The following is a 15513-nucleotide window of genomic DNA, read 5'->3' as shown; positions in this document are numbered from 1 at the left end:
AGTCAAAGGCCAGGCACGGTCTCAGGCCTGTAATCCCAGAACTTTTTTTTTTTTTTTTTTTTTGGAGAAAAAAAGAATAATAAGAAAAAGAATAAAGAAGAGGAAGAAAGAGAAAGAGGAAGAGGGAGAGAGAATGGGGGTATTGCTTTATTGCCCGGGCTAGAATGCAGTCTAAATATGGGTATGCCTATAATTGTCCTTAATAATGGAGACATGAAAGAAAATGAGGGAAGAGAATAACAAACAAGGAGCCAACCAACATTTCATTTAAACTTCTAAATTGATATGATGTGGTACTGATAAGAGTATATATTTTGTGTATTTATTTATTTTTATTTTTTTATTTTTTTTGAGACGGAGTTTCGCTCTTGTTACCCAGGCTGGAGTGCAATGGCGCGATGTCGGCTTACCGCAACCTCCGCCTCCTAGGTTCAGGCAATTCTCCTGCCTCAGCCTCCTGAGTAGCTGGCATTACAGGCACGTACCACCATGCCCAGCTAATTTTTTGTATTTTTAGTAGAGACGGGGTTTCACCATGTTGACCAGGATGGTCTCGATCTCTTGACCTCGTGATCCACCCGCGTCGGCCTCCCAAAGTGCTGGGATTACAAGCTTGAGCCACCGTACCCGGCCTATATTTTGTGTATTTAAAGTGGAGAGTTCTAGAAATGTGAATTACGTTTACTTGTTCCAGATCTGAGTCCTGGATATCGTTGTTAGTTTTCTGTCTCATTAATCTATCTAATATTAATGTTGAAGTCTCCCACTATTATTGTGTGGGAGTCTAAGTCTCTTTATTAGTCTTGTATGTCTGGGTATTCCTGTATTGGGTGCATATATATTTAGGATCTTTAGCTCTTCTTGTTGCATTGATCCTTTTATCACTATATAATGTCCTTCTTTGCTGCTTTTGATCTTTGTTGCTTTAACGACTATTTTATCAGAGGAAAAAATTGTAACTTCTGCTTTTTATTTATTTATTTTAGCTCTCTGTTTGGTTGGCAAATCTTTCTCCATCCCTTGTTTTGAGTCTTTGTGTATCCTTGAATGTGAGATGGGTCTGGATGCAGCATACCGATGGGTTTTAGTTTTTTATCCAAATTGCCTGTCTGTCTTTGGATTGGGGGATTTAGTCAATTTAAATTCAGAATTAATAATGATATATGTGAGTTTAATACTGCCATTTAATATTAGCTGTCTATTTTGCCCATTAGTTGATGTAAATTCTTCATTATATTGATGCTCTTTACTTTTTGGAATTTTTTAGAAAGGCTGATACTGTTTGTTCCTTTCTATGTGTAGTGGTTCTTTCAGAAGCTCTTGTAAAGCAGGACTGGTGGTGATGAAATCTCTGAGTGCTTGCTTGTTCACAAAAAAATTTATTTTTCCTTCACTTATGAAGCTTAGTTTGGCTGGATGTGAAATTCTTGGTTGAAAGTTCTTTTCTTTAAGGATGTTGAATATTGGTCCCCACTCTCTTCTGGCTTGTAGGGTTTCTGCTGAGAGATCTGCTGTAAGTCTGATAGGCTTCCCTTTGTGGGTAACCTGACCTTTCTCTCTGGCTGCCCTTGGTATTTTCTCCTTCATTTCAACCCTGGTGAATCTGACGATTATGTGCCTTGGAGTTGCTCTTCTTGAGGAATATCTTTGTGGTGTTCTCTGTATTACCTGGAGTTGAATATTATCCTGCCTTACTAGGTTGGGAAAATTTTCCTGAATAATATCCTGAAGCATATTTTCCAGCGTGGATTCATTCTCTTCGTCACATTCAGGTACACCTATCAAGCGTAGATTAGGTCTTTTCACATAGTCCCGTATTTCTTGGAGACTTTGCTCATTCCTTTTTATCCTTTTTTTCTCTAATCTTGTCTTCTTGTTTTATTTCATTGAGTTGGTCTTCGACCTCTAATATACTTTCTTCTGCTTGATCAATTCGGCTGTTAAAACTTGTGCATACTTCACATAGTTCTCGTATTGTGTTTTTCAGCTCCATCGATTCACTTATTTTCCTCTCTAAATTGTGTATTCTTGTTAACATTTCATCAAACCTGTTTTCAAAGTGCTTAGTTTCTTTAGATTGGATTTGAACAAGTTCTTTTAATTCACAGAAGTTTCTTATTATCCACATTTTGAAGCCTGTTTCTGTAATTGGAACACACTCGTTCTCCATCAAGCCTTGTTTCGTTGCTGATGAGGAACTGTGATCCCCTGCTGAGGGAGAGGCATTCTGATCTTGGGTATTCTCAGCCTTTTTTGGCTGTTTTCTTCCCTTCATTGTAGATTTATCCATCTGTGGTCTTTATAGTTACCGTCTTTGTAATTGGGTTTCTGAGTGGACGTCCAACTTACTGATTCTCAGCGCGGAAATCTGAGCAACCCACTGCGCCGACTAAATCAGCGGCGTTAAGATCGATGGTGCTTTTCTGACTCTGCACCAAGAACCGATGCTCCAAGGCGCCGGCAAAACCGCCTTACCGGTCACAAGAGTCGTGCTGGTGACCCGTGGGGCTCCTCCGCTGGGAATCTCCTGGTGCGTGAGCAACAAGAATTCGTGTGGAGGTGTGGTGTCCTCTCGTTCATTGCGCTTTCACTGGGAGCTACAATCCTGAGCTGCTAGTGATCAGCCATCTTGGATCTCTCTCCCAATCCCAGAACTTTTAAAAGGCTGAGGAGGGCCAATCATTTGAGCACAGGAGTTCAAGACCAGCCTGGGTAACATGATGAAACCTTCTCTCTATGAAACTTTGCTTCTAGAAAAAATACAAAATTACCCAGATGTCGTGGTGTGCACCTATAGTCCCAGCTACATGGGAGGCTGAAATGGGAGGATGGCTTGAGCCCAGGAGATAAAGTTGCAGTGAGCCAAGATCATGCCACTAGCAACAGAGCCAGCCCTGTCAAGGCAGGCAGGCAGGCAGGCAAGCAGGCAGGCAGGCAGGCAGGAAGGGAGGGAGGGAGGGAGGAAAGGAAGGAGGGAGAAAGGGAAAGAGAGAGAAAGAAAGAAAAAGAATGAATCCAGGTATAAAACGATAACCACTGCATGTTCTCACTCATGTGTGGAGCTAAAAAAGCAGATCTCATGGAAGTGAGAAAGTAGAATGGTGGTTATCAGAGGCTGGGAAGAAAAGGGAATGGGAAATGAGGAGAGGTTGGTTAAAGTGTAAAAATAAAATAAAATAAAATAAAATAAAAGGAGGAATAAACTCTAGTATTTGAGATTACAGTAGGGAAATTATAGTTAACAGTAATTTATTGTATATATATCAGAATATTGTATATATATTGTATAAATATCAGAAGAGAAGAATTGTAATGTTCCTCACACAAAGAAAAGATCAATGTCTGAACTGATGAAATATCCCAGTTACCCTGATTTGATTTGATTATTACACAATGTGTAAAGGTATCAGGATATCACATGTACTCCCAAAATATATATAACTGTTATATACCAATAAAAATATTTAGATTCAAAAATTTTAAAAAGCACATGAGGTGTTCTATCTCTTAGTTTTTTTTTTTTTTTTTAAATAAACATCAATGCAAGGCAGATGTTGCTACATGATCAATTGTAGGAACTGGGGCTTATTCTTTCTTTTTATTATTATACTTTATGTTCTAGGGTTACATGTACAGAACGTGCAGGTTTGTTACATAGGTGTACACATGCCATGGTGGTTTGCTGCACCCATCAACCTGTCATCTACATTAGGTATTTTTCCTAATGCTAGCCCCTACCCTCTTTTAGATACTTTTCTATCTTGGTCTCTTTTAAAACTGATGACAGTTCTGTGAGAGTTGTTATTTTCTTACTTTGATAAAATATATTTATATTTTGTATACATGTATGAAAGTAGGTAAACATATAAAACCCTGGTTCTTTTCATACTGTATTTTAAAGATTTTCAAAAAATTTGCACTTTAATATTATAATTCATTTTTATTTTTTATTTCTTTTTCAGAAAAGGATTTGATTTTCAGAGAAAACAGTATGGCAAACTACAGAAGTTTACTACTGTAAATCCTGAGTTTTATAATGAACCAAAAACCAGACTTTATCTTAAACTGAGTCGGAAGGAAAGTTCTTCAGCTTATAGCAAAAGTAAGTTGATCTGATCATATTGGTAATTCAGTCTAGCCTTGTATCTCCATTACGTACAGCTGTATAAGTTCTTTATATTAAAGAACTTTATGTTAAATTTTAAAAGTGTAATTTAATAGTACTACGTATTATAAATTATTGTATAATAAATTAGACCATACACATTTTAAGATGTTTGGGGTTTTTAAAAACTTTACTAGAAGAGACACCAAAAACATTTAATTAGTTCTTGGAATCATATAAGTAAATATATTGATTCAACTGTGCTCTTAGTGTTAAAAATAAACTGAAAAAAATGTAGCAATGAGTTTGTTGATGCTTCTTTTATTGTCTATGTAATTTGGCAACATTGGACCCTAAATTTTGTATATTTGGAAATAACATCCTTTAAACATTGAGTGTTTTTTTTTTTTTTTTTTTTTTTTCCCCCAAGACAGAGTCTTATTCACTCTGTTGTCCAGACTGGAGTGCAGTAGTGTGATGTAGACTCACCGCAACCTCTGCCTCCAGGGTTCAAGTGATTCTTCTGCTTCAGCCTTCCAAGTAGCTGGGATTACAGGTGTGCACCACCACATCCAGCTAATTTTTGTATTTTTAGCAGAGACAGGGTTTCACCATGTTGGCCAGCCCCATCTTGAACTCCTGGCCTCGGGTAATCTGCCCACCTTGGCCTCCCAAAGTGCTGGGTTTACAGACATGAGCCACCATGCCTGGCCAGCATTGAGTGTTTTTAAAGGACCTTAGGTACACTAAGTTTGATTAATCATTATCTGTGATTTTGTGATTTACTCTTAGTTATTGATCCTCACATAGCTTGCTTTCATTTAGTTATTTAATTAATTAGTTATTTAAAATAATATAGTAAGCATCTGTGAGCCTACAATTTAAGTTATATTTAAGTCAGCCTACATTTAAGTTAACTCCACTACCTCATCTTCTCTCTCCAAACCCAAGGTAATTATCGTTTTGATCGTTGCACTCAACAAAATTTTTCTTTCCTTTGCATATAGATTTATGTAAATTAATTTCTAAAGATCTATATAAAAGTTTTGGTTTTTTTTAAATCTTACTAAGATGATGTCATTCTGTATATAATCTTTCAGAATTTATCTTTTTTTTGGTTAGTATGTTGCTGCCATTTATCCATATTGTTGTTCTTAAATCTGGAGTTTAGATTATTTGTTTTGACGTTGTACAGTATTTTGTGAACATACTCATAGTTTATTGTTTCCATTGTTGTTTGAGTTTCTAGGTTTCACCATTGTGAACAGGGTGTTATAGATATTCTTGTACTGTGTTGTAGATATGTAAGAGTTTTTTTTTTTTTTTTTTTTTTAATATGACTCAAGGAATGATAATGCTGCCTTACAGCATATGAAACACTTCACACATCTTTAGGTTGTAGTGCCAAACTGATTTCCAAAGTGGTTATATCAGTTTGTACTCATCCTAAGTATAAGAGATCTTATGGGTCAACCCATTCAAATGAGTGTAAGATGATCTCATTGTGGTTTTAGCTTACATTTCTCTCCTCACCAGTGGTGTTAAAATACTCTTCATGTGTTTATTTAGTAACATATGTTTCTTCTTAGTCATTTTACTGCTGGGTTCTTTATAAGCTTCTTTTATTTATAGAAGTTCTTTATGTATTCTTTATATTAATTCTTTGTTGATTATGTATGTTGTGAATATCTGATCCTGGTATGTATCATATCTTTTCACTTACTTTAAGGTATCTTAAAGTAAATAAAAATTCTTAATTATAGAATAAACATATTTATACTAATCCTTTCTTTTTGACAATGCTTTTTATATCTTAAAAATCTAAAAAAAAAAGCTTTTCCTATGCTGAGTTCTAAAGTTATTCACTTATATTTTCTACTAAATGTTTTAAAGTTTGGTTTTTGACATATAAATCTTTATTATTATTATTGCTATTTATTTCCTTAAGTTTTAGAGAGAACAGGTGGTGTTTGGTTACATGAATAAGTCTTTAGTAGTGATGTCTGAGATTTTGCTACACCTATCACCTTATCAGTATACACTGTACCCATTTGTAGTCTTTTATCCTTCATCCCCCACCACCCTTTCCCCTGAGTCCCCAAAGTCCATTGTATTATTCTTATGCCTTTGCACCCACATAGCTTAGCTCCCACTTATAAGTAACAACATACAGTGTTTGGTTTTTCCATTCCTGAGTTACTTCACTTAGAATAGTGGTCTCCAGTTCCATCCAGGTTGTTGCTAATGCCATTATTTCATTCCTTTTTATGGCTGAATAGTATACCATGGGATATGAATATATATACATCACAATTTCTTTATCTACTCATTGATTGATGGGCATTTGGGCTGGTTCCATATTTTTGCAATTGTGAATTGTGCTGCTATAAACGTGTGAGTAAGTATCTTTTTGTGTAATGTCTTCGTTTCATCTGAATAGATACCCAATGGTGGGATTGCTGTATCAAGTGGTAGTTCTACTTTTAGTTCTTTAAGGAATCTCCACACTGTTTTCCACTGGTTGTACTAGGTTACATTCCTACCAGCAGTGTAAAAATGTTCCCTTTTCACAACATCCCTGCCAACATCTATTATTTTTTGATTTTTTGATTATGACTATTCTTGCAGGAGTAAGGCAATATTGGCTTGTGGTTTTGATTTGCATTTCCCTGATTATTAGTGATGATGAGCATTTTTCATGTTTGTTGGCTTTCTTTTGAAAATTGACTATTCATGTCCTTAGCCCACTTTTTGATGGTTTTTTTTTTTTTTCTTGCTGCTTTGTTTGAGTTCCTTGTAGATTCTGAGTGTTAGTCATTTGTTGGATGTATAGATTGTGAAGATTTTTTCCCACTCCGTGGGTTGTCTGTTTATTCTGATGATTGTTTCTTTTGCTGCACAGAAGCTTTTTGCTAATAGTTTGATTTCCATCTACTTGTCTTTGTTTTTATTGTGTTTGCTTTTGGGTTCTTTGTCATGAAGTCTTAGCCTAAGCCAATGTCAGAAGAGTTTTTCTGATGTTCTAGAATTTTTATGGTTTCAGATTTTAGATTTAAGTACACCAATTCATCTTGAGTTGATTTTTGTATAAGGTGAGAGATTAGAATCCAGTTTCATTCCTCTACATGTGGCTTGCCAATTACCCCAGTTTGTTGAAAGTTGTTTTTTTCCCCACATTATGTTTTTATTTGCTTTATCGAAGATCAGTTGGCTCTAAGTATTTGGCTTTATTTCTGGGCTCTCTATTCTGTTCTATTGGTCTGTGTGCCTATTTTTATACCAGTACCATGCTGTTTTGGTGACTATGAGATTTAAATCTTCAGTCTACTTGAAATTGATTATTTTTTGGTATACGGTGTGAGGTAGGGATCCAGTTTCATCTTTTTCTTTTTTTGAGATGGGGTTCTCACTCTTGTCACCCAGACTAGAGTGCAATGGCTTACTGCAATCTCTGCCTCACGGGTTCAACCTATTCTTCTGTCTCAGCCTCCTGAGTAGCTAGCTGGGATTACAGGTGCCTGGCTAATTTTTGTACTTTTAGTAGAGATGGAGTTTCACCATATTGGCTAGGCTGGTCGTGAACTCCTGACCTCAGGTGATCCACCTGCCTTGGCCTCCCAAAGTTTTGGGTTTACAGGCGTGAGCCACCATACCCAGTCCATTTTTTTTCTTTTTTATTACCAGTTTTGCTGGAATAGTCATTTTTATATTGATTAGTTTTTCTTTTCCTCACTGATCTGAAATGCCACCGTTGTTTTATTTGTATTTTTATTCTTCTGACCAGTCTTGCCTGAGGTTTGTCTTATTTTGTTATGTTTTTCAAAGAACTGACTTTTGGCTTTATTGATCAGGAGATCAGCAATGTATATTTGTTTTGTTTTTATTGTTGTTGTTGGCTTTCTTTCTAATTTTTATGATTTCTTCTGTTTTGTTTGGGATAATATACTCTTCTTTTTTACACATCTTAAGCTGGATACTTAGCTAATTTTGAGACTTTTCTCTTCTCTAATATAATTATTAGTGTTATAAGTTTTCCTTAAAGTACCACTCTATTTTTTTTGTTTGTTTGTTTGAGATGAAGTCTGGCTCTGTTGCCCAGGCTGATGGCGGTGGCACAATCTCAGCTCACTGCAACCTCCACCTCCTGGTTCAAGCAATTCTTCTGCCTCAGCTTCCTGAGTAGCTGGGACTACAGGCACTCACCACCACACACAGCTAACTTTTTTGTATTTTCAGTAGAGATGGGGTTTCATCAAGTTGGCCAGGCTGGTCTTGAACTCGTCACCTCAACTGATCTGCCTGCCTTGGCTCCCAGAGTGCTGGGTTTACAAATGTGAGCCTCTGTGTCTGGCCTACCACTCTATTTTTGCTGAGTTACTTTTTTCATTATAATTCAGTTTGTTTTAAATTTTCCATTATTATTTCTTTTATAATCTGTGAGTAATTTAGCATGTGTTTTAATATTTAAAAATGTAGGAGATTTCTATGTTAACTTTTTGTTAACTTCTGACTTATATATGTAATAGGTAGACATTATGATTTTTATAATATTATTCTTTAAAGTTTACTTATTTATTTATTTATTTATTTTTGAGACAGAGTCTTGCTCTGTTGCCCAGGATGAAGTGCAGTGGCATGATCTCACTGCAAACTCTGCCTCTCAGGTTCAAGCAATTATTTCTCAGTCTCCCAAGAAGCTGGGATGACAGGCACCTGCCATCACCCCCAGTAAATTCTTTATTTTTAGTAGAGATAGGATTTCAGCATGTTGGCCAGGCTGGTCTCAAACTCCTGGCCTCAAGTGACCTGCCCAACTCAGCCTCCTGAAGTGCTGGGATTATAGGCATGAGCCACCACAACTTGCCTACTAAGGTTTTTGTACATTTGATCTTAAAGACTGAAAAGCGATATTATTAAGGGTTTCTTTTAATGGCATAGTACAAGATAAATATGTTTTCTCTAATTGTTGAATACAGAACTCTTTTTTTTGTTTTGTTTTTTTTTAAATTGGATTTTAGGTTTTGGGATACATGTGAAGAACATGCAAGATTGTTGCATAGGTACACACATGGCAGTGTGATTTGCTGCCTTCCTCCCCTTCACCTATATCTGGCATTTCTCCCCATGCTTTCTCTCCCCAACTCCCCATCCCCTGCTGTCCCTCCCCTATTTGCCCCCAACAGACCCCAGTGTGTAGTGCTCCCCTCCCTGTGTCCATGTGTTCTTATTGTTCAACACCCACCTATGAGTGAGAACATGCGGTGTTTGATTTTCTGCTCTTTTGTCAGTTTGCTGAGAATGATGGTTTCCAGGTTCATCCATGTCCCTACAAAGGACATGAGCTCATCAATTTTGATGGCTGCATAATATTCCATGGTATATATGTGCCACATTTTCCCTGTCCAGTCTATCATCGATGGGCATTTAGGTTGGTTCCAGCTCTTTGCTATTGTAAACTATGCTGCAATGAACATTCGGGTGCATGTGTCTTTATAACAGAACAATTTATAATCCTTTGGATATATACCCAGTAATGGAATTGCTGGGTCAAATGGAATTTCTATTTCTAGGTCCTTGAGGAATCACCACACTGTCTTCCACAATGGTTGAACTAATTTACACTCCCACCAACAGTGTAAAAGTGTTCCTGTTTCTCCACATCCTCTCCAGCATCTGTTGTCTCCAGATTTTTTAATGATCGCCGTTCTAACTGGCGTGAGATGGTATCTCCATGTAGTTTTGATTTGCATTTCTCTACCAGTGATGATGAGCATTGTTTTATATGTTTTTTGGCCTCATGTATGTCTTCTTTTGTAAAGCGTCTGTTCATGTCTTTTGCCTACTTTTGAATGGGCTTGTTTTTTTCTTGTAAATCTGTTTTAGTTCTTTGTAGATTCTGGATATCAGCCCTTTGTCAGTTGGGAAGACTGCAAAAATTTTTTTCCATTCTTGAATACAGAACTCTTTAACGATCAATCAAGCTTATTAATTGTCTTGTTCAGATCTTCTGTAGTCCTGCCAAGTTTTTATCGCAGTTATCTAAGTAATTAAGGGAGATGAGTTGAAAACTTCCTCTGTGGTGCATTTTCTCCCTGTTATTTTATTACTTTCTCAATATTATATGTTAGGGCTATTTTATTAGGTACACATATTTTTAAAATTATTATTAACTTTGGGGTAAATTTAAACTTATTATATAAAGATGATCCTCTCCATCTCTAATAATTATTTCTTGAAAATCTATCTGTTAATATAGATATGTTGTTTATTTTGACTAGTATTTCATAGTGTTTTTTTTTCTTTTTTTTAATCTTTGTTTCTAGATTACAAGTATTTCTTATAAACAACATATGTCTCAATTTTAAAGATTTGCCTTTTAAATAGAATAAGCCTAGTAGTTGAATTTATTATAGTAATTGAACACTGGATATGTTTCTATAGTAAATTATTTTTGTTTATTCTAATTTTATTATGCTCTTTTTAATCATTTCTTATTTATTTATTTTTTTTTGAGACTGAGTCTTGCTCTGTCATCCAGGCTGGAGCACATTGGCATGATTTCCACTCACTGCAACCTCCACCTCCCAGGTTCAAGTGATTCTTCTGCCTGAGCCTCCCGAGTAGCTGAGACTACAGACGCATGCCACCATGCCCAGCTAGTTTTTGTATTTTTAGTAGAGACAGGGTATTACCATATTGGCCAGGCTGGTTTTGAACTCCTGACCTCGTGATCCACTTGCTTCGGCCTCCCAAAGCATTGGAATTACAGATGTGAGCCACCGTGTCTGGCCATTTCTTACTTTTTAAAAAAATAAATTGATATTTAAATCTTACCCGCCCCAAGAAAAATAGATACTTAGAAAGCATCCACATCCCTTGATTCTTCCCCTGATTTCTTCCCTTACCCTCCAGTTGACAAAAATCTAAACTAATGCTACTCAAGGTAGAGTCTGTAGGCTGGTTCTGGGCCACAAACTTACTGGTTCCCAAAGAGAGCTGAGAAACTGCTCCAGAATGTAAATGACGTGTATCATTAGCCCACTGTTTAGTTCAGTTGTATTTTGTTTTATTTGTAGCAAGCTTTCTGAATGAAGGAAGCATTATGTGGATTTGTTGAATTAAAATAGCACTTTCAAATATTTTAGTCCAACATTTAATATACTTAGTTATCTTCTTGCATTCATTGTTGTTAAAAAGTCTGATGACACTCTAATTCTTTTTTTTTTTTTCCCTTGAAACAGAGTTTTACTCTCATTACCCAGGCTGGAGTGCAGTGGTGCAATCTGGGCTCACTGCAACCTCCGCCTCCTGGGTTCAAGCAGTTCTCCTGCCACAGCCTCCTGAGTAGCTGGGATTATAGGTGTTCACCACTATGCCCGTCTAATTTTTTGTATTTTTAGTAGAGACGGGGTTTCACCATCTCTACTGGTCTCGAACTTCTCACCTCAGGTGATCCACCTGCCTTGGCCTCCCAAAGTGCTGGGATTACAAGGGTGAGCCACCCTGCCTGGCTGGCACTCTGATTCTTTTTGTTTCTTTTTTCTTTTTTCTTTTTAATTTAATGTGTTATGTGCTGTTTCTGGCTGAGAGTTTCAGAATTTTCTCCATGACTTCGATAATCTTATATTTTTCTATACAGTGTCTAACTGGGTTTTTCCTTTTATTCTCCTTTTGGGCACGTTATGGGCCTTTTAAATCTAAAGTTCTTTTTTTTTTTTTTTTTTTACTTCTGGGAAATTGATCTTCATTATTTCTTCAAATAATCTTCCTCTTTATCTCTTTATTCTTTTTCTCCTTTCTAGGTCTTTTGTTATTCAAATGTTTGCACTCTGGATCCATCTTCCAAAACTTAATTTTTCTTTTATATTTCCTGACTTTTTGTCTTTTATTACTTTTGGGAAATATCATTAATATGATTATCTGAATTTGCTATTTATTGCTCAAATGTATCTATTCTACTATTTATCAATTATAACTTTATTTCAACTGCCATATTTTTCCAACCTAGTATTTCTGTTCATTTCTTTTTCATATTTTTTTTAAATTTAATTTTTGCGATAGGGTCTTATTCTGTCACTCAGTCTGGAATAGAGCAATCCTGGCTCACTGCAGCATCGACCTCCTAGGCCCAAGTGATTCTCCCACCTCAGCCTCCTGAGTAGCTGGGACTGCAGGTGCAAACCACTATACCCAGCTAGTTTTTAAAAAAAATTTTTTTTGTAGTGTTAGGTTCTTGCTGTGTTGCCCTGGCACATCTCTAACTTGTGGGCTTAAGTGATCCTCCTGATTTAGCCTCCTAAAGTCTTGGGAGTATATATGTGAGCCAGTGCCTGGCCTGTTTTCTTGTACATATCCACATATGTATTTGTTTATTGAGATGAGGTCTTACTATTTTTAATAGGCTGGTCTCAAACTTTGGGACTTAAGCAATTCTCTCATGTCAGCCTCCCAAGTAGCTAAGACTACAGGTGTGCGCCACTGCACTCGGCTGTTATTATTTTACATTGTTACTGTCTTCCTTTACCTCTTTTCGTCTCTTTACCAGGCCAAGTTTAAATTACTTGTCTATCTATTCTAGCTTTCCCTTTTCTATATGAATCTATAATCCAGCTTTTTTTTTTAAGTCCTTGTGTTCCTCAAATGGCTCATTATTTTGGTCTGTGAACTCATTTTTCCCTGGCAGTATCAGCTTTTCTTTCTGGCAGTGTATGTCGGCGAAGGCATACACTGACCCAATCTGGTCAGCTCTAAGGAGCTCAGGGAGTTGAAGGCGTAACTGAGCTATAGAGTGGAGAGCCCCAGGCATCAGAAAATCACAGCTACCCACAGAATAATCACTAAAGTGAGGTCTAAACCCTCTGGTTAAAGGAAAAAAGCAATATTAAGAGGTATCATTTCTTAGATTGTAAAATTCTTCAGTTCTAGGAGTTTGGAGGTGAGGTAGAGACAGCCTGTGATTAATGAGTTACCACCTGTTTTTCTCCACTCTTTATAGCACAGAGGTTGCATTGCTGCCCTGATTTTTTTTTTCTCCCTCCAGAGGATTTCTGGACCAGAAGTATAAATTGTCTTGTGGATAGGTAGCCCCTATTTGTCCTAGGACAATTGGGGATGAAAGGAGGATGGGATGGGAAGCAAGAACAGAACCCCAAGAACCTCCACCTCTTTGATCCTCCTTTCTTTACAGCCCTTCTGCCCTTTGCCAAAATCAGTTCAGGGAAACACACACCAGTTCAAAATAGCCCCTCCAACTCAAGGTTTTCCATGGTTTTTCCACTTCTCGCTGTTCTCCACAGAAAGGAAGCCAACTGCTTCCAGAACTGCTATGAGAAATAAATTTCCACTGTTTGTGAATTACTCATTTAAGATTTTTTTTTTTTTTTATAACAGCCCGAACGGACTAATACAATAGTCTTATGGGTTGATCCATGTCCTGCCTTCTTAGGCCTTCTGTGGGTTCATGCAAAACCTAGGGATTCCCATTGTACCTAACTCATCTTCCCATGTGATGTCTCTGCTTTCCTTCTTCCTCACTCTGTAATTCTGCCATCTCTTTAATCTTTTTCTATGTGATTCAAGAGGTACTGTATTGATTGCAGAATCTGATGCTGGCTCTTTTGTTCAGAAGAACTCGCAACCTTTAGGTTGATAGTTGATGAATATCTTTCCATAACTTCTCATCATGTGTAGGTATATGTGTACTATAGATGTATATACACACATTTGCAAATACATATAATTAAAAAAAAACCATACATGTGTCTGTATAGTATTTTAAAATGTTTGTCTTTTTAGATGATCTTTGGGTGGTTTCAAAAACCCTAGACTTTGAGCTGGATACTTTTATTGCATGTAGTGCTTTTTTTGGACCATCATCTATCAATGAGATAGAACTACTGCCTTTGAAAGGCTATTTCCCTTCTAATTGGCCCTCTAACAGTGAGTATTACTGTGCTCATTTTAGTCTATGTTTAAAAAGAATGATAGACATAAGATGCACTGTTTGATTAAAGCCAACAAAAAGCACCCACCTCTAGTTCTTACTATTGTGTACAATGTGTTCCTGAAAATGTGTATGAAAGTTGAGTATATAGATATTTCTCTGAGGAAGATTGCTGTGTGTGGGATTGTTTTGTTCTAATTTTCTAATTAGATTGTTCTGATTTTCTGTTTTCCATATATTTCTGTAAAGTAATTGAAGAAAAAATGCAAGAAAGTATTTAAAAATTATACAAATACTACCGTATGGCACAAGCGCTATGTTAATTAAAGGGAACTGCTGTCTGTGAAGTTGTGCCACTGGGTACTAACTCAACACAGCTGTTCTTCTTCATTTGCTGATATATGGAAGTCCAAATATGATTTAAATTATGCAATTTATGGGTACCTATTATAAAACGAATGGGCAGATAGCATAGTAATTTAATAAATATGAGTTTGGAATCTCTGTGTGTGTTTAAGAGTTTGTTTTATGTCATGTGCTTAATTCAGTAGCCAAACTCTGAGTTCTGTGGACATTTAATGGAGTTTCTATGGTCCATTTTGTTTACATCAAATGTTTATTTTCTGCATCCTCTGTACAGTGATTGTCCATGCGTTATTGGTTTGTAATGCTAGCACAGAACTGACTACTTTGAAAAACATTCAGGACTACTTTAATCCAGCTACTCTACCTCTAACACAGTACCTGTTAACAATGTAAGTCATTTTTTTTACCTTTGAGTCATTGGTATTAAAAAATACTAATCAGAAGTGAATATGAAAATTCAATAAAAGTACATTATAAAATGTTGTCAATGAAATTGTAATTATTTTTCAGAGTATGACATTACTGTTAGTAGTTAAAAACAGAAAAGGGTCTGGGCGCAGTGGCTCACACCTGTAATCTCAGCACTTTGAGAGGCTGAGGCAGGCAGATCACCTGAGGTTGGGAGTTCGAGACTAGCCTGACCAATATGAAGAAACCTTGTCTCTACCAAAATACAATAACTGGGCGTGGTGATGCATGCTTGTATTCCCAACTACTTGGGAGGCTGAGGTAGGAGAATTGCTTGAACCCAGGAGGCGGAGGTTGCAGTGAGTCGAGATTGCACCATTGCACTCCAGCCTGGGTAACAAGAGCAAAACTCTGTCTCAAAAAAAAAAAAAAAAAAAAAAAAAAGAGAGAAAAAGAATTAAGCATTATTTTTTATCTATTTATTAATGTTTGAGCTAATAAATGTTACCATAAATTTTTTCACTTTGTCAAGAAATAATTTAAGGATTATTTCAGTGTTGATTTTATTTTTTATTATCTGTATTTTTGTACCACAAATTATTTAACATTTAAAGGAATCATTTTACAGTTTGAATCCAGTGTGTATATTGATGCTGATTTTATTCTTGATATAGGCATATTTCATTTTCAA

At 36.4% G+C, this 15513-nt stretch overlaps 1 protein-coding gene across 5 annotated transcripts in view; it reads left to right on the top strand.

Moving 5' to 3' along the window:
- ZGRF1 (zinc finger GRF-type containing 1) overlaps positions 1-15513 on the top strand; it is a 97610-nt gene that overhangs the window by 54792 nt on the left and 27305 nt on the right. For all 5 annotated transcript variants that reach the window (XM_074396578.1, XM_074396577.1, XM_074396576.1 and 2 more), the window contains 3 exons: positions 3963-4102; positions 13901-14044; positions 14689-14803. In XM_074396578.1, coding sequence (XP_074252679.1) covers positions 3963-4102; positions 13901-14044; positions 14689-14803 — 399 coding nt within the window. The remainder of the gene's footprint in view (positions 1-3962; positions 4103-13900; positions 14045-14688; positions 14804-15513) is intronic.

The sequence above is a fragment of the Saimiri boliviensis genome, chromosome 3, assembly GCF_048565385.1.
Source record: "Saimiri boliviensis isolate mSaiBol1 chromosome 3, mSaiBol1.pri, whole genome shotgun sequence".
NCBI classification, from domain to species: Eukaryota; Metazoa; Chordata; class Mammalia; order Primates; family Cebidae; genus Saimiri; species Saimiri boliviensis.
This window is presented reverse-complemented; position numbering and strand designations above follow the sequence as displayed.